The 21246-nt window shown below is 45.6% G+C and overlaps 2 protein-coding genes across 2 annotated transcripts; both read left to right on the top strand.

Annotated features, from left to right (window-relative positions):
- Positions 1-1048: 1048 nt before the first annotated feature.
- ccn5 (cellular communication network factor 5) lies at positions 1049-9995 on the top strand. Its single transcript, XM_030119787.1, has 5 exons — positions 1049-1207; positions 2728-2944; positions 4093-4341; positions 6174-6415; positions 7991-9995. Exons 1-5 carry the CDS (start codon positions 1145-1147, stop codon positions 8276-8278), a joined length of 1059 nt encoding a protein of 352 aa, XP_029975647.1. The 5' UTR covers positions 1049-1144; the 3' UTR covers positions 8279-9995.
- Positions 9996-10179: 184 nt separating this feature from the next.
- On the top strand, positions 10180-12525 carry LOC115408116 (P2Y purinoceptor 1-like). Its single transcript, XM_030118705.1, has one exon. The coding sequence runs from the start codon at positions 10288-10290 to the stop codon at positions 11278-11280; it is 993 nt and encodes a 330-aa protein (XP_029974565.1). The 5' UTR covers positions 10180-10287; the 3' UTR covers positions 11281-12525.
- The last annotated feature ends 8721 nt before the right edge of the window (positions 12526-21246 follow it).

Below are 21246 nucleotides of genomic sequence, written 5' to 3'. Positions count from 1 at the left end.
CAGTCAGCAGGTGCCATCTTTTAGTGCATATCCATAAGCGGCTTTTCCTACATCCTGACAGTAGCCTGCAGCCTGAATGTGCTACATTGTTTAACTCTACTGTACAGCAGGTATTTAGAGCAAGGTCAGTCTTTTTTATCTCCATCACCGTGTTTGTTGTAACTATTCAAAACTGAGTCAATGTTATGTCTGTACAATGGTGTGTCTTGTGTTCACGTTCATCAATCCTTCATCTGATCTTCCAATCTCGCCAAGTTAAAGTCTCTGGGGGCTGCAGCTGAACCCAGCTGACGATGGACACCCTGAACCAGCGAAACACACAGTCTAACGCTCTCACGTTTACATACACATGACAGGCACCAATTAACTTCAAATATATGTTTATGGTAAAACGCCATGCATGCAGCCCCCCCAGGCAGGGATATTCTTGTTGTGAAGTGAGAGATCCCCATGATTCTAGTTCATATCAGCCTCAGAGAAGCTGCATTTACACCAGGACAGTCAAAGGAAAGAGAGGGATTTACTTTCTAGTATTTTTAAGGTTTTGCAATAAAACATTGAACAGTGGAACGATCCACTCTGTGTCCATCACCCCTCGGACGTGAAGCAGCTATATCCGACCGACCAGCAGCTTGTGAAAACATCAGCTGGATAAAATCTCTTCTACTTAAATCAGAGTTGTCACCACAGAGGTTCTGGAAGTTATTTGACTTGCAGACAACACAGCTAATGTATTTTTCTCTCCTTAGCTCACATTAAGCTGTGGAACTTGGAACGCCACAAGACTAGAACCAGAGGGAGGAGAGGAAAAGAGCTGGGGGTGGAGGAGGGTGTGTGTGTGTGTGTGTGTGTGTGTGTGTGTGTGTGTGTGTGTGTGTGTGTGTGTGTGTGTGTGTGTGTGTGTGTGTGTGTGTGTGTGTGTGAGTGTGTGTGTTTTTGGAAGTGGAAATGGGCAGCAGGGAGGAGGAATGTGAAACATTTCTAATGCCGGTCCAGTGACTGTTTACACGGTAGTCAGCCCGTGACATCAGAGTCCAGACTTTATAAATGTCAGCAGGCACAAGAATGAGCAGTGAGCAAACAGCTGCACTGGTCGCACCACACCGTCACACAGGTCAGGGAGACGGCGGCAACACAGGCACCCATGGACGGACTGCTGAGTGGCTGTGTGATCGCCTTGGCCGTACTGCTGAACGTGGCTCCACAGGTGAGGCCAGATGTTTCCTATTTACCTCGGAATTTAATAGTTGTTGTTTTGTCTGTGAAACAGTTGAGGTAAGTTTATCTTTGATTTTATGAGCCACTTTTGTGAGGGAAGAGACTATAGAACCAAAGTTCATTCATTCATTCATTCATTGCATTCGTTCTCACCATACCAGTGTTCCTGGAGGAAAAAAAAAAGAGAATGGACATTTTAGCTCATGGTGAGGTTGTAAATATGATTTCATATTACTTTTGCAAGGCAAAATAACATTTGAGAAAAGCAACATAATGATTATTATTATAGCTATTTTAATGATGAATTGAACCATATCAGTGACTGCAGCGACACTATACTGTGGCCGTTATCATCTATTCTCCCAAAAAACTAAACAAAATCCAAGTAAAATAAACAAATCAATAATAATTTCATTAAAAGTAAAGCAAGTAATCAAGAATTTTTTCGAAATTCTTTTCTCTTATTCTTTTAATATCAGATCGTTTTCCTTGATGATTTAAAGTTGATGCTAATGTTTAAAAAAAGATGTGTAATGTCTCAGCTGTGTGTCATAAAACTAGAGTCTGCTGACTTTGTTAAGAAGCACTAACAAGATTCTTTGAGACTTGGCTTCTCTCCATCTCTCCTCCTGTGTTTTGGCTCCATCAGGTAATGGGAAACAGTGATTTGGACGGTGTTGGATTGTAATGCAGCCTCCTTGACATTCACGTGCATGCTCATAATTATAGGATTTGTTTTCCGAGCCTCTCCCAGAGTTTTGTCTCTTCAGTTAAATGCAGAAGTCACAGAGGAACAACAGGGTGAAAGCATGCATCTCTTGGAAAAAATGATAATGACCGTGTTCCACTGTTTCATTTGAGGAAAATGTGTAATAAAATGCATCTCTGGATCAAGCAGTTGTTTTCAGCTGGTGGTCTGGGGGTTATACTTCAACATGTAATTTCTTTTAAGCTGGAATATTTGATTTAACAAAAAAAAAAAAAAAAAAAAAAAAAAAAAAACGGTCAAAAAGTGCATTTTGTACATGGAAAACACAATGTACTGTATGTAATGTAATGTAATGTAAACAATTCACCAACAAATAACTTAAATATGCTAGTCATTTCCTCATGTTAAGGCAGCAAATCTTTGGGACTTTAACTGAGAACTGCTGAGGGTCTTAAAGTCTCTCAGAAAATTATGAGGTTGGCAAAATTAGATTTGTACATGTTAAAAACAAGCTGAAACTCAGACACAAAGAGCTGCCCAGTGGTCTTTAGAATGTTTCTGCTCTGTTGTGTTCATGAGGATGGACGTGTCTGGCTGTGTTTGGCTTCACTGTAATGAGAGAAGAGCGGCTTCAGAGTATTTTGGAGGAAATCTGTTGAGGTTTTGTATGAAAGGTGGTTGGGAACCACTGGGGTCAGTATGTATATAGATCAAGTCCTCAAAGTCTGTAGTCTTGATTGTGAGAAAACTTCCTGTTTCTTGCTGCCCAGTAATGGCGTGGAACGTCTTCTTTCCTCCAGGTGCTGTGCCAGCCGTGTGACAGGCCATGCCACTGCCCCGCTCCGCCCCCCCAGTGCTCCGCAGGCGTCCCCCTGGTGCTGGACGGCTGCCGCTGTTGCCAGGTGTGCGCTCGGCAGCGGGGCGAGTCGTGCACGGAGATGCTTCCCTGTGATGCCCAGAAAGGACTGCAGTGCGACTACAGCGCCAGCTTCCCTGGAGACCCCGGGGAGTGTGTCAGTGAGTGTAAACAAACGCCCCACCCCACCCCACCCCACCCCACCCCACCCAGGGATGAAACACATCTTCTTACCCAGTTCGCATGACTGCGACACACATAGACAGCTTAATGTCTCCTCGGCTGAGTGGGGCGGCCTGTCGGGTGGCGGTCAGCTGCCAGAAGTCCCAGTCCTTTCAACTTTTATTTCCAGGGCTGCTGTTGACACGTTTCCTGTAATGACCGCCCTTTCAGCATGATAGATTGCAGAGACAACACTCATAGATTGAAAAACAACCAGTTTCCCAGGAGAGAGGCCTGCTTTCCCATATAGCTGCGTAACCATTAGCAGGCACAGCGACGCCTGTGTCCTCACACTTCCCTCATTTGACTCCCCCCATGCACACACCCTCACCCCCACCCCGTCCCCTTTAATCCTGCCACTTCCTGGGTAACTTTCCCACATTAATCTGAAGAAACAAGTGAGCAATGTTGTCCAAGCGACCAATACACCAAAATGTGGCTGAAATACTGCATCCAGTTTGAACCACTTGACTATTTTTAACAGCAGTACTTTGATTTAATTTGATTCAGTTAAAGCAACATAATAGCAGTTTACGGTGTTTCCCTTCTTGCAGCCACTAGCTGATTATAGTTATTTCTTTAAAGAGCAGAGAAATTAGCGGAGATTCAGTAATTCATTTAAATACAAGGTAGCTCATAGCTGGAAGAGATATTAAACTTATCAAAATAACTTATATTTAACTCTGTATGGCTTCAAATGAGATACAGGTTTCTGATCACTAGAATGCCACAACTTTTACAGGACACGACTGTCAAAAAACATCAAGCGAATTATGAGAGCAATGTTCCGCTGCTGTGATTCATGAGTTGAACAACAGAAGTACTTCCACGACCACTTGGACTGTGTTTACAGTGTGGCGTCTTAATCTATGCTGAAAGCATGAGTCAGGAACACCACCGGGTTGCAATATAATTGAGTAAATTTCAGAAAACAGCACTGTAGTATGACCTTGATTGAAGTATTCTGTAAATGTCATCCAACAGCAAATAAGTTTGCACTTGCTCAAAGACGTTTTTAACAAAAAATAGTTTAAGTAATGTCTCATGCAGCACTGCAGTAAAGACAAGTTCTGCTCTTCTCTCACAGGTCAGGAGGATCTGGGCTGCGAGGTCAACGGCATCACCTACCAGGAGGGCCAGTCCTTTCAGCCCTCCTGCGACACGTACTGCCGCTGCAGAGGTGGAGGGGTGAGCTGCGTGCCCGCCTGTCCCCTCAACATCCGTTTTCCCTCTCCCGACTGTCCCAAGCCACAGCTGGTCCGGCTGCCGGGGAAGTGCTGCCGGGAGTGGGTGTGCGAAAACCTTGACAATACCGTCATCAAGGATGCCATTACAGGTAAACCTGTAACTTTGATATTTCAAAGGTTTCTGACCCACGGATGCTGTAGAATGTAACAAGGACTTGTGTGACTATGCCCTGATGAGCGTACACCCATCATGATTAAAATACCAAGCCATTATAGTCAAATACAGCTCATTTGTCTGATGTAACAGGCTTGTTTATTTTATGAATAATCACACAAATTGAATCCCTGACGGTGAAAAGCCTCTGAAGGAATTTTCCCCCTGTCAGTCAAAGCAGTGCTGGAGGTTCTGCTTTGTTTCCAGGCGTTAGTCTAACACGAGACGTCGACCGGCTGCGACTTCTCATGTGGTGAAAACTCCAAGAAACTAAATACTTCCCCAAATGTTCCCTCCACATCCACCCTGACATCAGAGCTGGATACTTACAACATTTTTCAATGTCTGGCTGCTCGAGCCAGATGTATTTCCATGTAAAGTATGAATGGATTTCCGAGCTTCGGTCGCTCATTGATGATTAGTCCATATGTAACATCACCCTCTGTTCATTTTTATAAGCTTTGTCAGTGGTGGTCATGTCTGGAAGTTTTTACTGGAGCATTTTTGTATTAAACTGGGGTGTGTCTGGCCAAAGGAAAACTCCCAAAGTCCAAATACAAGCCACGTTTTTTTGAGACTGTGTTTCTTAGTTTCATAACAGCAACCACATCTGTGTGACAATTAAACAAATGAAGCGGTGTAGGGATTACGACGTTACTCTATTAAAGGAGGAGCCAGTGCGTGTGCATGAGACGGGTTTGTTCGGGAAATGAAGCCAGTCGAAAAACATCTGGAAGTTCAAATAGAGTCAAGCCACTTCATGAGAGCAGCAAGGGAACATTTTGTTCTTGAACTGGAATTCTGCGCTGTCATGCCCGAACTTCAGCTGATTATTAAGACTTCGACATGTCGGCTGTGTGGGAGGACACGTCGCTGAAACAATCCAGAGGATCAAGGTTGTAGCTATTTGTGACCACAAGAGACCTTAGAAAGCCTACGAAGAAGCTGAATGACTCCAGAGAGATGTTATTGTTCTAAGAAGAAAGAATTGTACAATCTAGAAATGCACAATATATTCAAAAATGACTTCTACAGTGCTGCCGGGCACATACAATGACAGTGTATTAACCTAAAATTATTGTATTTCCCCTAGTTTCAGAGCAAAAACAACAATATCCCTAAAATATTCACATTTCACTGCACTTTCTACAAACAACATTGTTTAAGAGAAAAAAAATGTGCAATTATAAATTCTTTGCTGCTTTGTTTTCCTTTCAACTAATGTGGAAAAAGTCCAGAAGCACAGGATTTCTGCAGACTCTATTTCTGTTTCACGAGCAATACGGTAGCTAGCTAAGTATCACTCCACAATACGGCGGCAGCTGCTGTCTTGCTTGGTATTTTTACAATTTACAAAGTTCAACTGTAAAAAAATCAGTTGTTGGGTTTTTCCTCTATATCTTAATCTATTTATTTTCATGTGGATTGCCATCAAATGGCTATGCTAATTGGTATTCTATTAAAAATATAAATTGAACTAAATCCGGATATATTGCACTTGACTGTAAAGTTGAAAAGATTTGCATAGACACAATCAGCTAAGTAGGAAATGCAAGTTAAAATGCCGTTGTGTTAGCAATAAGATGTCTTCTTGGCTGCCAGCATCATTGGCTTCTGTTGTTCAGCTCTGGGCCTCAGATAGTGCGACCCTCTGTGGACAGAGCAGGAACTGCATTTTTTCAAGTCATCAATTTTTGAGATTTTCTCGATTTTACAATTTGAATATTTTCTGATATTCTTGTTTCGTTTGCTCTACTTCCCCTTCAGCCATGAGACCAGACCGGCTGTGGCCGACCCTGCCGAGGGGTCACCCTCTGAGGCCGCCGGTCCCACCCGCCGCCCCCTGCACGGAGCAGAGCACCCAGTGGAGCGCCTGCTCCCAGAGCTGCGGCGCCGGGGTCTCCACCAGGGTCTCCAACCAGAACCCGGCCTGCAAGCTGCAGATGGAGACTCGACTTTGCAAAGTGCGGCCCTGCCACGCTGTTCAGCCCACGCCCAGGAAGCCCCTGGTGAGTCCTATCAGCTCAATCCAGAGGTGTGAAGGAACAACTGTACCTCTGTCGCTTATTATAAAAGTGGCGTTTGACTTTACCTCGACGTCCCCTCACGATCGCCCCACAGCTTTGATATAGTCAAACCATTTTCACAGTTTCATGTTAGCCTGAAGTGAAACTGAGCAGTTCAGCTCATGCCGAGAAACGGTCTTGGGGAAAAAAACCACAAAGCAGATGTGAGAACAGATAAAACCACAAGAGCAGAAAAAAACTTTCACTACTGCAAACTAATCCTAGAGGCAGAGCTGCTGGTAGAGTAAATTCAGATTGCTACAGTTCAATAAAAATAACTTAATACCAAGATTTTAATTTTAGAATATCACACTTGCTTCTGGTTTTAAAAGTCCAGTTTAATTTGCAATTACTGGTTTATTCTACACAAAGTAGTCGAGGTGTTTTAGCATTGGACTCCATTCAGAGGTCTCCAATTAAGCTTTAATTAACCCTAAACATACCCTTTATCTTCATTTCAACCTTTATTTTTGTTGCCTAACCATAATCATATGCTATAAAAATCTTTCCCAAACTAAATCTTAGTGGTCACAAGCATCTTAAAAAGAGAATTCATGTTTGTTGGGTTTGTTTTTAGTACAGCAAAGCTTTTTGACAATAACCTTCACCATTGGAAAGCTGGGTTATTTCTGTTTAGTACAAAAGAAAGCATTTGTAGGGTGAATATTATGAAAAATATTTAATGGAAACAACTCATACACTCAGCTCTGCTGCTGGTGTGTCTAATGCATGTTGAGGAATGAAGATAAAGTGTCTTTGTTCTTCAAATGATAAAATGTTTGCAATACAGAATTAATTATTTCACAAAAACATAAAAAAGGAAACATGGGTATAACTTTTCAAGGTATCGTTGCATGTGTGTCGTGTTACTGTCCCATCAGATTTAACATGAATTCAGTGTTAGTCACTGTTTACATTTTGTGTAACCTCACGTGTTCACCCTTTTTGTGAATGCAATACCTCAAAGAAACCTTCAGAATTTCAGGATGAAATATTAACCTGAACATTTGGCCTGGATACCTGTCCAGAGTGTATGAAGATGTGTATCCTGGTTGTTTTAATTTATTTAGTAGGCTGTACAAGTGAGTTTATGTTGTGTTTTATTTAAAATATCTGCTGAAATATCAGCATGTTTATCAGTGAGCATGTTTTCACAAACTCACTCGATGCTTTGATGCTGGTGCGTCTCCAGCAGCAGTAATGTGGCTTTCTGATGCTGCTGCAGTGATTTGTTTTATAAGATACTCTCAGAAAAACTGTGATTGAACCGTGTGGAAGATTCGTCCCACTGGTTAGACGAGGTTCATTGGAGGATTTTTATAGGATTTTGGTATATTTTTAGTATTTGACATTACTGACATAATTATTCGTCCTCCCTGACTCTTGGAAAGAACAATCAGAATATGGTCGACTCATGCAGACAAGTATATCCCATCCCCTGATTAAATAATCATATTGATTTTTGACTTTAGATCTTTAATCACTCTTGTGTTCTTGCCTCTACATGACGTTTCCCAGAGGGGACAGCAGGGCCAGTGCCAGGCCAGTTACACGTCACCCGGGCCCATCCGACTGGTGCACCAGGGCTGCTACAGCACTCGGGCCTACCGCCTGGTGTACTGCGGACAGTGCACCGACTCCCGGTGCTGCACGCCCTATCAGACCACCACCGCTGAGGTGACCTTCCGCTGCCACACCGGCAGACTGCTGCAGCGGCCGGTGATGATGATCCACTCGTGTGTCTGTCACAACAACTGCCCCTACGCACCGTTCACCAACCCCGCCCTGTGGGGGTTCAGACCCTGACCTCAGACCCTGACCACCGACTCAGTGAGACGCTCCAGCCAACTGACCGGATACGGAGAGAAACCTCACGCATCAACAAGAGGATTCATACAAAAGCATGGCAAACTGTGACTGTGCTGGGATGAGCGCTGATCTTCACAAACTCTGACAGACCGTCTGCACTTATGTAGAACTCATTCATACAGCAGCGAGAGAGACTACTGGAAACCAAGAACTGTTTGAGTCTTTTTTTGGGGGGGGCATATTTCGGCCTCAAAATATGGCAGAGGTATGTATCCAAATACAAAGTGGTTAACCTATTATTCTCCCACCTTTTACTGCTCTAGCTGCTGCCACTATCAGTAAAAGGCCCTGATAAACATGGGGAGGTATTCTACCCTTGATAATGGCCAGTTGTTCAGGCCCCAAGGGCACGAAGCACAAAGCAACCCAAAACCATGATGCTCCCTCCACCATACTTTGTCCTCTGAATGGTATTTTTTGTTTTTTGGGTGATGGTTTTTGGGGATATTACCTTAAACACATTGAGTTTGTATTTATAGAGACCAAACCAGGCAATGCAGAAAATGAAGAAATTCAAAGGTTGACATTCTGCTCTTGCTACTGAATTTCTGCCACTGTACTTCTGCTGCTTGGAGAGTATTATCCTCCCAGTTGTTCCATCCAAGAGTAATCATTGCTTTATTTTCAGTACTTAGCAGATTTTACCTCAAATGACAAAAAAGGAGATCAGTGGAGACAGAAATGTCAATGAAAGACCAAAAGTGAAACTATTTTGCACTTATTCGGCTTCTTTAGTTTTTCTTTTCTCCTTCGATTCACCACAAAAAACTTTTTTGTGTGGAGACGCCCTGTGAGTCAACAGTGACAGTTTTCTTTAAATAACTCTATTTTGTTACCTAAAAAAGAAAGATTAACCTCTAGTTTTCATTTGCATTGGGCTGTATGCCTTGAATTAAAAAAAAAAACATTAATATACTCATTTCATTTTTTGTATTTGAACAGTTTGCATAAAACAGAATTTAACCTCAGATTATCACCTGCTGATTGATAAAAAGTGTTAAAGCCTTATTTATGATCAGTATTTATGTCTTTTGGAGCAAAGTTAAGTAGTTATCTCTCTCTTTTTTTAAATGTTCTTTATAAATCTTTGAAATTTGAAATTTTATTGAAAGGATAGCCCCTTGTGATGGACCATTTCCACTGGGTTCTTAAACTCATTTAAAAATCAAACACATACAAAGATACCCCATCTTGTCCTACCACTCTTACATACGGGATTAAAAGTGGAAAACTGCAACCAAAAACCTGTTGCAGACACAGACAGTGTGATGATCAGTAAATAAAGAATCATTTTAGGAAGCAGAGAAAATTAACAATCCTCACTGATGGACATTTAAAAACTAAATCCAATTTCTTTCATTCTTCCTGGGATAAAATGACTCCAACGTTCGTGTTGATAGATGTCTGTTCTGAAAATTTTAACTTGTACAGTTTTGTATGTGTGTTTAATTATGGATAAAATTGCACTTATGCATTTGTCACATTGTAAATAATTTGAAGCGGTTGTGAAAACATGTTTGTATCGTATGTCCTGCAATTGTACGTCAGATGAAATGAACTTTTCTTAATTTCTCTGTTCAGATTTTATATTTGTCTTGTACATATTTGCTCTACAGTTTACTTCATCGTTCATAAAAAAACAGTTTGAAATACACGTCTCACTCTTGTTAATAAGCAATGAATGATCTCTCATCGCTGGTCTGGTATTATCAATGAATCAAAATTAAATTAAGATTAAATTTCACACTATAGGACTGTACATTGACATTTAAAAAAAAAAAGCCATACAAGTATGATTTGAACTCACTCTACTATTTCCTGGAAACTCAGCTGCAGTTTGTAAAACTGACAACAGGAAGCCGTCAAGACACGTGCTACAGTCTGATCATCAGAGACACCCAGGGCGCTCGGCACTTGGAGGATCACTACCTGAAATCAAGAGCAACATGAATAACACCACGTGTATCGATGATCGCTTTCCAGGAAAATTCCTGCCTGCTGTCTATATCTCTGTGCTTATAGTCGGACTCTTCGCGAATGGAATGGGAATGAAGTCTTTGCTTCACAACTGGCAGAAAGTTGGAGATGTCAAAATCTTCATGCTCAACCTCGGACTTGCAGACGTTCTGTATTTGCTCACTCTCCCGTTTCTGATCGTGTACCACTTCAACGACAGCAAATGGATCTTCGGAGAAATCTTCTGCAAGGTTACAAGATTCGGCTTCAACCTGAATTTCTACGGCAGCATTGGATTCCTCACCTGTATCAGCATGTACCGGTACCTGGCCATCGTCCATCCCCTGAGGGTGATGGGGAGAATAACTGTAACCCATTCGGTGCTGGTCTCGCTGGTGGTCTGGCTGTTGGTGAGTGCTCAAAGCGTTCCAGACATGTTCTTTATGAAAACATCCAGAAGCAACACTAATAAGTGTTTTGAGACCACCACCAACGAATATGTGGAAGATTACCTCAACTACAGACTTGGATGGACGCTCACTGGCTTCTGTCTCCCCTTCCTCATAACGGTGGGCTGCTACGGACACGCCATCGCTGTTCTCTTCTCTAAAGACACCCTTGACAAGGTGCTGAAGCAAAGATGCTTGAAATTGTTGTTCGTCTTGATTATTCTCTTCTCTGTTTGCTACATCCCCTTCCATGTGTTGAAGAACCTCAACCTCTGGTCAAGAGTTCTCACCAAACAGAAGATGTGTCCTCAGTGGTCCAACGGAGTCTACATTGCTCATCAAATCAGCCGCGGCCTTGCATGTCTGAACAGTGCTCTCAACCCTTTGGTTTATCTTCACATAAATGAGGATATTTCTTCACAGCTCAGAGAACTGCTGCAGCGAATCCATCTCAAGTTCTCACGAAAACCCACAGCAAACCCTCAAGCAATCGCTGAAAAATACACTCAGACGCTCGGCATGTCTGTGGTTTAAACTCCTTGGATGAATTAAAGTTTGAAACGGTTACCAGGACAAATGAACAATTCAAGAAAATCATGTTCATGATTGTGTTAAAGACTTTCTGTTCACCTCATCAAATGTATTTTGCTTTTCTAAACTGTAAAACTTCTCCAGCAGGCTGTTCATCACTTCTAATGAGGTTCAACTGGTGTAAATTTGCAATGTGTGAATGAGATTCAGTCCAAAGACATGCATATGCATGTGAGGTCAATGGGTGACCTTAAATTTCCCCTGGGTGCATGAGTGCACGAGAAGTGTGGGGGACATGGGAGTCATGTCTGTCTCCTCTGCCCTCCTCACTTTTTCCTTGTTACAATCCATTATTAACGTTCCGTGATGTGTTTTTTCCGAGCCGTCACAAAACGCATCATGAGCTCACAGGTGTGGGTGACTGACTGGAGATGAGCTGAAACCAGACAGGAAGAAGCAAAAGACAAAGTGTGTGTTTTTTTTCACCCCCAAAACAAATCGTGTAAGGTGAGAAATGCTGTTATGCAGATAATGTTCACTAGTCACAGTAATACACGCCAGTATACCATGTTAAGCTAGTTAACTACGATACTAATGTTTTTACCAGTATTACATCCTTTTCTTTATGCTACAGATGAACCCAGTCCTCTTTCATGTCTGTGCGGAACTTGTGCTCACTAAAGCTTTCCACATGGGTAAACTCTTTACTGCCACAATAGAGAGAGAGAGCAGAGTCAGGGAGGAGGCAAACAAGGGACTTCTTTATTCCTACGATTAGAGGATTTGGTTGATATTGACCGACCACAAATACATATGTATATTTCATTCAGTTGTTCATTTCCGTATCTTGACCTCACACAAACATTATCATCAAAGTTATTTATCTGTAGAGATATCAACAACAAAGAGACTGTGTTTCTTTTTAAAACATAACTTATTCTATTTTGGTTATATTATTGCTTCTGCTTAGTTCTTAACAAAACCTAGGACTGATGTTAGTATTTGGTGAGATAATTATTCAAGAGATTAGTTCAAAAGCAAAAACTGACATGAATTTTTAAAGATGTAATTTATATTTTGACATTTTTGTTTATTTCCGGAGATTATTTGACCGCTGCATTGTTTATGTCCTTAAAGCAACAGGTAGAAGTCATGCCATTTTTTCTTAATGTTGATTAGTTTTGCTCATATGGGCTGTCAGAGTTGAGTAAATTGTTAATGTTGTGTCACTTTGTATGTTCATGCCATTAAATTGAATTATGTGACTTTTTGTCATGTTACTGTGTCACTTCCTCTCTGTACTCAGTAATAATTTGTGCATAATATTATTGTTTTACTGAACATTTCATGTTCATTGTTGTCATTTGACTCTCACACCTACTAGTCCGCTAGAGTGGTTCGGTTCGGACATAAATTATTCATAAATGTTGCAGCTGTCAACTAGTTCGGTTCGCATTCACACCAGTTGTTTTTGCAGATGAACTATCCACTATGACCCTCCTGCCCCTTGGTGGCGCTGTTCACATAATAGTGTGTTTTGCGTGGTGGACGTGAACCCTGATTGGCCACATGTGTGACGTGACGCGCCACACGGCTTGCTACGGAAGCCTCCACCGACCAAAAAGCCTTCTCCACAACAGAGCGGACAGGACCGAGGCTGGTCAACGTTCACACCAGCAGCGGACTGCGCCGAGACCGCACCGAGACCGCCTCCTCGAGGAGGTCTCGGTGCGGTTCTTTGTCCCGGACCAAAACTAACTGGTCTACTTTCACACCAGCGCGTACGAACCGAACCTGCAGGAGTTGGGGACGCTAGTCCGCTTCAAGCGGACCAAATGCTGTAGGTCTGAAAGCACCCTTAAAGGTCTAATACACGATTTTCTCGAAAAGACGAAGCCCCACGTCTGTTACTCACTTTTTGAACAACGCGCATGCTCCAGACCATCCGCCCGGCTCTCCTGCTTCTCCCAGGAAACGCGAAGTGTACGAGCGCGATCTCCTCTTCTCCGGCGTGCACGGCTCTGTTTACAGTTTCTGCGATCCGCCTCGCTCATAAATAAAGCTTTTTTTCCGAAACAGTTACAGTTTCATTATGTCGGTAAGTACTAGCTCAGAAGCTCACCGGCTACATAAACACTCTGAATGCGCATGCGCAAAAGGGAGAAGCTGATTGGGCGCAAGCACGTAGAACCGCCTTACGAAAGCAGCTCGTCAGAATGATTGACAAACAGACCCACCAATTATTTAGGTGATCCACCCGGAAATCAAAATGTTGTATTACACCTTTAATGATCTGTCTTCTTATGTAGATCATCCAGGGTCATTTGGCAACTTAATCAGAGATTTCCAGCTAAACTTTAGAATTTGTTAGCATATAGTTTAAAGAACTAAAGTCGCTCTGCTGTTGCTGTACTGTGACTGTAAGTGATTATTTGGTTGTTTGGCCACTAAGGAAAGGTTCAATTGAATGCAAGAGGATGACAAATTGCTGAATAGACCTCTGAAAGATTTGCCCCCCTCACTTCTGAGATGATGGTTCTGCCCCTGCCTGGCTGTGAATGCATAAGCCTAAAAATACTGTAAATACATATCAGACAATGTATCAGTGGTTTCCAGAAATGCTTTCTGGAAACCACTGAAACCAGTCATTGACACAACCACATGCATTACAGTAATACAGCATTTTAATGAAGTGTGTAAATGTAACACCTGCTTGGAGTTTTTTTTTTTTTTCAATTTGTGCACAGATACTGCAGCAATTCAAAACTGGCTGACACCTTCAAAGTCGCTGAATACAGGAATGAATAACCAAACAAATAAGTACATGTATTAAAAAACAAGTTCAGTTTCCAAGTGATTATATCACGCTGATCTAAACGCATTGGTTGATTCTCAGTCTAATGGTTGTTCTCTCCAAAACATTTCAGCATCATTTCATTATATTAGTCATCACCTGCAAAATCATCTGTTTAACTGTCAAAATTGGTCAAAAACACACTTCAATATCATGGATCTGTTTACATGAGGGTGAGGAGGACAGTCAGGAGGGTGAGAATCAGGGGGGCCAGTGAAGAAGTGAGCTGTGAAACTCCAGCTTCATTTACAGCACTGTGGGCTACATACAATTGTCCTTTTTGTTTGTTTGTTTTTTGTTTCTTTGTGTTCATATCATAGTATATTGAACTGAACTCTGATGGATGGAAGTTACTTGTGTGTGACTAAAAATGATAACAGTTTCCTTGAACGCATGAGAGCAGTATGTGAATCAAAAATTGAAGGTTCACCTTACTGTAAAATGCTTTTTTTCCTTCATTTTCTTATACAATATGTATTCTGTTAGCTAAACAACCCAAAGAAGATTTAAAAAAAAAAAAACTATCACAGGAACTCTTGTGAATGAAAGATGGGCTGAAACAGAAAGATAGATGAGGAATATTCTAATGTTTCTCTGCCTTGAAGACAAAACATCTAAGCATTTTGACTGTCAGTGCTCACACAATGCCAAAAAGGCAAAGCATTTTGAGGGCACTGACCATTTGTTTGAGAAAGAAATGTAGTTTTACCACCTGAGTGAACTGTTTAGGAAGACATCTGAGCTTTGACATCATGTGGTTCTGCTGAGCCGTCCAGGTTGTTTTTGACAAGAGAACAGAGAGAATTGAGCACGTCCGGTCTGTTTTGAGAAATAGGCCAAAGTTGCTGAGAACGATCTTTGCATTTTGGTGGCACTGACTGTTTATGATATGGGAAAGAAATGTAGCTTTAAAACATGACCAAACAGTTTTGGGAGAGTGATAAGCTTTCAAAATGAAAACAGTTGGGTTAGAAAATAACCCAATTTTAACCCAACTGCTGGTTCAGGAAAGGACGAACCCCTTTTTTGGGTTATTTTAACCCAACAGGTTGGGTTCTTTTTTGCAACCCAATTCTTGGGTTGAATTATTTAACCCAAAAGTTAGGTTATGCCAACTACAATGTTGGGTTATTCCTAACCCAGGTGCCAGGCCTCGCCCTGACGGCAACAGACCATAGCTTGGCCAGGGGCACCCCCTCCAGGGCGACCCATGGCATGGACAGCGCCCTGGTGGAGTGGCAATGCACACCCTCGGGCAGAGGCCGCCCTGTGGCCTGATAGGAACGGCAAACAGTGTCCACAACCCAGTGGGACAGGCACTACCTGGAAGAGCAGAGCCCCAACTAGGACCATAGACAACAGGCTGGTCAGATGTCCGCACATCTGCCGCAGCAGCCATGCAGCTTCTCAGAGCTCTAACTGGACACAAGAGCTCTTGCCGGCGCGCCGCCCACCCCGTCCGGGTACCACCGGAGGCATGCTGAGCGAATAGACAGTGCGCGTAGTTCCCCCACACGCTACGTCGTGGCAACGGTCAGCATAAACGCCTTCTACGTAACACCTACTGCAGCTCTGCCTGCTGTCAGAGGTTCGAAGGAAGGCTGACACAAGCTCTCCAGCACCAGATGTAGATCCGAGGCGGGTGCCCGCGGGCTTCGGGGGGGTGAACCTCAGCCCCCCTGAGGAAAGCCCACACCAGAGTGTGGTCCCCAATCGCGCCGCCTGCACCGATGCATGGCGGGCTGGTCCACCACTACATACATCCCCGAGTCGGGCCCCTCAGTCGCCAGGCGCAAGACAGAGACGACGAGGACGGGGGTGTCCTTCCCAGCCACCGCGCTGAGACAGCAGAACCCTCCTTTTTTTTTTTTTTTTTAAAAAACAAAAAAAACAAAAAAAAAAACAGCAGAACCCTCCTGCTGAGAAGGCGCCATGGTCTGCCGCGGAACAACCGGCGGAGCAGAGGAAACCAAACCCACGCCGGCCAGTAGGGTGCCACCAGCAGCAGTGTGTGTACCAGTAGCAGCGGTGGAGCGAGGGCAGGTGGCGGGAGCGCTTGTTTTGTTCGCCAACACCGTCAGCGGCGGGCGGTGCGGCATTAATTCACTTCCGCATTGGCAGAAGCGCTCGTTTCCATACCCGCGCATTCCAAGCGGGCAGTGTTGAAGAAACCAGTTTATTAAAAATAATCGTTGCCTACCTGTTGTGTTGTTTGGAATGCGCCTTGAATGCGCGGGTGTGGAAACAAGCGCTCCTGTCAATGCGGAAGTGAATTAACACCGCACCGCCCACGGCTGGCAGTGTGGGTGGACAAAACAAGCTCTCTCACCACATGCGCCCCGCACCACAGGCCGCTACTGGTGTGTACCCCTCTGAAGCACTGTGATGGGCGTCGACCAAGGAGAGGGGCCGGCAGGAACGTCCACCGAAGGACTTGTGGCCAAGAGTGCACGAGCGCCCTGTGCCCAGAGGCTCGCGGCTCTCCGAAGGTCAGGTGAAAAAGGCCACCTCCTCAGCAACCCCCAGCGCACATCTCCCCCATGGAGGCACCACTCCCCTGGTGGAGGATTCCAACAGGAGAGGGAGTCCATCAGCGCGTTGAGGCCCCTGCAAGCACACAACCTGCAGGCCAGCCAGACAGGACGCCAACCGTCCACAACGCCACTGAGAGGCCTGCCATCACCAGACGGGCCTGCCCCCGAAGCCTGGCCCATGCTACGCCCAGTAGGGGAATGGACCCCCCAGCGGGGACCGCAGCCACCTTCCTAAGCCGGCCTTGTACCACCACAAACAGGGTCTGTACAAGCCTGAAAGAAGGCAAAGCATGGCCGCCACCAGCTAGAGGCTCCGGGTCGACACCAAGAGTGCGGCCCGGTAGGACAAGACGGGGCCAGGGAGATAAGCTGTGGGAAGGGGGCGCATGCCACATGCACAGCCGATGCCACATCACCACATCAGCAAGGTAGCGGAGCCACATCCTGGAGAGGGAGCGGCCTCATGGCGGCCCCACTGCCCTCCGTCTCACAAGACAGCACCTGCTGGGAATGAGGCAGGGGAGGATACAGCCGAACCGACACCCACAGTGTCGGTCAGAGGGCCAGGAGTCAAGGTCAGTGCAATACGCTGAAGAAGGGGGCATACGCTGCCTACACAGCCGGCGCATGATGGCAAGGCCAACAGGGGGTAGCTGCACTACACTCAGGGGAGGGAACGGTGGCACAGCAGTGCCCCATCCCTCCAGCCCCCTCGCCAGAGGCGCCCTGCTCCAAAGCAGGCACCAATAAGTCGGAAGAACACAACAGTGCTTCCACTGGCAGTGCCCAACCAACCCTCATCGCGTAGCGACCGCCACCGTGGGGTCCAACAGCAGGGGAAGCAGCACATGCGGCCATAACCCAGAGCTAGCCAATGCCAGTCCTACCGCAATCAGCAAAGATCATGCCGACAAGCCAAGCAAGGCGCGCATGAATAGAGCTCCGTCCAGGAGGGCGAACGGCTGCTCAGCAGCCCCCTCCTCCATCAGCCCCTCCCACCAGCGCGGGGGTTCAGTGCAAATCACCGGGCTAGCAGCTCAGAGAGCCAACCCGGGCGGAGTGCTTAGCAGACTCCTGCACCGTCCGCCCGCCTCGCGGTGCCACCCGCCGGCAGAGGTGTCAAGAAAGTACTTTCCCATGCCATGTTTTTGTTGTGCCCAGTCAGTTAACAAAGGGCTGGGCTGATTTGAATCATCTGCAACAAACAGTTCTAGGCCCAGGTGATCACAATCAGCCCAGCTCTTCGAGAACTGACTGGGTACATGGAAAACATGGCATGGGAAAGTACTTTCTTCACAACTCTGCCCGCCGGAACGGTGGGTGCACGCAACAAGTCGGTACAACGGCAGTGCGACAAGCTGGGGGAGGGGCGGACGCTGCCCACACAGCGGACGCCGTGTGATCAAGCCCATGAAAGCCAGCTGAGGCCATACGTGGGAGAGGGGACAGCTGCGCAGCGGCACCTCCCCAGGCAACATCACTGTGAGAGCCATCCATCGCCAAACATGCGGCTCTCCCACCCCATGTCACAGCCTACACGGATGGTTGAGGGAAGGGGGCACACGCCACCTGCACAACCAAACCAGACACCATCCACGACCAGCAGAGAGAGTGGCCACCAGGTGGCTGCCCTCTCGCCTCCTGCCTGACCGCAGTGCCACGCGCACACAGCCGGTCAGAATAATAGCAGCGCAGAAGCTGAGGGAAGGGGGCGTATGCCGCCTGCACAGCAACTGCAGCCGAGCCCGTCGGAGGACCCGGCGCCCGGAGTAGGAGATGCTAGCGCGGTAAGCCGAGGGAAGGGGGCATATGCCGCCTGCACGGCAAACGCAAAGTGTAAGCTAGCAGCCGGGCAGCACCACAATGGAAAAAACCAGTCAACCAGGGACACCTGCTCCTCACTGCTCCGCAGTGGTGCCATCAGTTAGAGTATCAGGTGCCCGGGACGGTGGGGAAAGGACGTATACGCAGCCTGCACAGCAAACCAAGTGCGCGTGGGGGGAAAACGATCACCTCGCTGCTCCCGCGGGAGCGGCTCCACACACTGAGCAACAGGTGTGGGGAAAAGGACAGGGCGGCAGGCCAGAACGCCGGCCGCACAGCAACGCCCGCTACTTAGCCCCAAGAACAGAAAGCTATGCTGGGTGAGAACGCCAGCGGTGTCCCTGACCCCCAAGTAACACCGACCACGCTGCAACGGCCGCGGTCGTCATGTAAACAAGCCTGGGGAGAGCAGGCGCCCCCCCCCCATCACTCACCATGAGGAATACTAGATTCAGCAACCTTACCGTCTGCCGGAGGTATGAATGAATCTCTCACCACAGGCGACGCACAGCGCCGCCGAGTCAGGTGAACGGGACCGCAACACATCACAGCCTTTGGAGGGCACTTAAGGCCTCAGTATACTCCCCCGTCGCCGCCACGGCGTTCCTACGCCGGCAACCCTACGCCGCTACTGAACATATCTTGCTCCTGCGTCAAGGGAACACCCTCCTCTGCCAAGCCGCTAGCAGTCACAACAACAATGCGGCTTCCGTAGCTCCGGCTTTACCTAGACATAGATCTATAGACATAGATTTCTAGACGTACGTATCTAGACACGAGTGCATTTACCGAATATATATCTGCATATATGACATATCTGGTGACATTGGGCTGTGGTGGAGGAGAGGCTGAGCAGACCGTGATGAAATATTGGTGAAACTAATGAGCTTTTGGACGATTAAAGCCGTTTTCGGAGCGGCTATACACGTAGCCCCGTCTGCTAACAGTGCTAACACTGCTAACAGTATAGGGATGTGCGCCGCTCAATTTTGGATCTCAATTTCTCCCAAAGCACTGTTCGGATCAGAAAAGCATTTCGGGTGAGTTCTACTTTATTCTATAAACAACGCGAAAGCGGACCAATCACAGCCCTCGACGTTCACGTCACCACGCGTCGAAACGACGCAAAGTCACAATTTTCGGGAGGCGCACGTCAAGCCCCGACGTAGCCCGACGTAGCCCGTCGTAGGGCTACGACGTCTACGTCGTAGGAACGACGTAGCGGCGACGGGGAAGTATACTGAGGCCTTTAGGCAGCTCCGACCTCGAAGGTCACAAGGCTCCAAGCGACGGTGCATCATGATGCCATACAGGCTCATCCCTTCAGGTGCACCCGAACTGAACGCGAGAAGAAAATTAGGAGACGATTGTGGGTGGAGCCCTGAACTTATGCAGTTCCTGGGTCACCCAGGGGTCACGAGTGACGATTGTTGCTATACATACTCGAACTACGCACGCGCGAAGGAAACATTCCAGTGCTTTAAGCACCGCCTCTGGCGGTCAGTAGGGATGAAATAGAACATGGCAACAGCACAGAACAACAATAAACAAACACACCCACAACAAAAGGAACTGCAGACAAACCCAAACACACACACAAACTGGCCCGAAACAGCCCAAAACTCAGTCCCGTTTCCCAGGGTCCTTTGCGGCGGAACACAGCCTGCAGGGCAGCGACTCTCTAGCGCCCCTCGCAACCCCCGTGATGCCACAATAATACACTTATGTGCTCTGGCAAAAACAGGTCAAAGGGAGATGATAGAAACTCAAGTTAAATCTGATACTTTTTAAAGAAGTTACCAAAAACTGGAACTCCTTTTAAGTGCCTTATGCAACACAGGTCATCGTGGAGGCCTTTCTACGCTCTACCTCTCCCAAATCCCTCATTTTTCCTTCACCTTTTAATGCCCCTTTCTTGTTGTATCCCTCTCACCACATCTTATTCTAGCTCTTCCCTTGTTGATGGTGCCAGATATGTGTCTACGCTCGGTGGGCCGTCTCAGAATCAGAAATACTTTAGTGGTCCCAGAGGGGAAATTGTTGATTGCATGCAGCAAAGAGCAAAGAAATGGGGAAGAAGCACAGCTGGACTGATGTTGAAGTTAAGGAACTCTACAAGTTCCTTGGGCTCCATACATGCACATCGCTGGTGTCACTGCTGAGTATTGCACATTTCTTGAAACAGAACAGTATTACATCCGTGCCATTTCCAGCTACAGTGATGGCGAGAGACTGTTTCAAGGCTTTTTTCTTTTTGTTTTTTACCTCTTATGTTACATTTGCACTATTTGGAACTCTGGGAACAGTTATTTGAGACTTTGGGTATGCAAAGCACTGGTGTAACTCTCTGCATAATTTTCCACTTATTTTTTTTCAAAGAGTTGCAGCTGACAAGGTAAAAAACGGATATAAATATACATGCTTTTTATTGAAAATATTTGTATGAGTATTACTTTATTTCAGTTTTACATTTATATGTTCCTATTTGCAATCTATATATACCTTTTCAAGTTCCAGAACAGTTGGAATAAATAGTAGATTTTTTTCAAATCAAATTTAATGATTTCTGTGTATTTTTGGGCCCAGTGTGTTAATGAAGTAGGTTAAAATGAAAAAATAGTTATCAGATCATATAGATGAGGTTGTGGTGAAAAAAAACATACCAAGCAACATTTTTTTATGTGGTATAAAGGCAAAATCAAAAGTATTCAAAAACGGCCAAAATAGGCTCAGACTCCAGAGGGTTATTATTACCAC

The sequence above is a fragment of the Salarias fasciatus genome, chromosome 20 (genome assembly GCF_902148845.1).
Source record: "Salarias fasciatus chromosome 20, fSalaFa1.1, whole genome shotgun sequence".
NCBI classification, from domain to species: Eukaryota; Metazoa; Chordata; class Actinopteri; order Blenniiformes; family Blenniidae; genus Salarias; species Salarias fasciatus.
Note: the sequence above shows the minus strand (reverse complement) of the source record. Positions and strands in the feature narration are given on the sequence as shown.

Excerpts from the sequence above, each read along its gene's own strand:
- ccn5 (XM_030119787.1), top strand. The coding sequence starts at position 1,145 with ATGGACGGACTGCTGAGTGGCTGTGTGATCGCCTTGGCCGTACTGCTG. Across the intron at positions 2,945-4,092 it reads AGACCCCGGGGAGTGTGTCA|GTCAGGAGGATCTGGGCTGC; the intron begins GTGAGTGTAAAC and ends CTTCTCTCACAG. Across the intron at positions 6,416-7,990 it reads CCACGCCCAGGAAGCCCCTG|AGGGGACAGCAGGGCCAGTG; the intron begins GTGAGTCCTATC and ends GACGTTTCCCAG.
- LOC115408116 (XM_030118705.1), top strand. The coding sequence starts at position 10,288 with ATGAATAACACCACGTGTATCGATGATCGCTTTCCAGGAAAATTCCTG.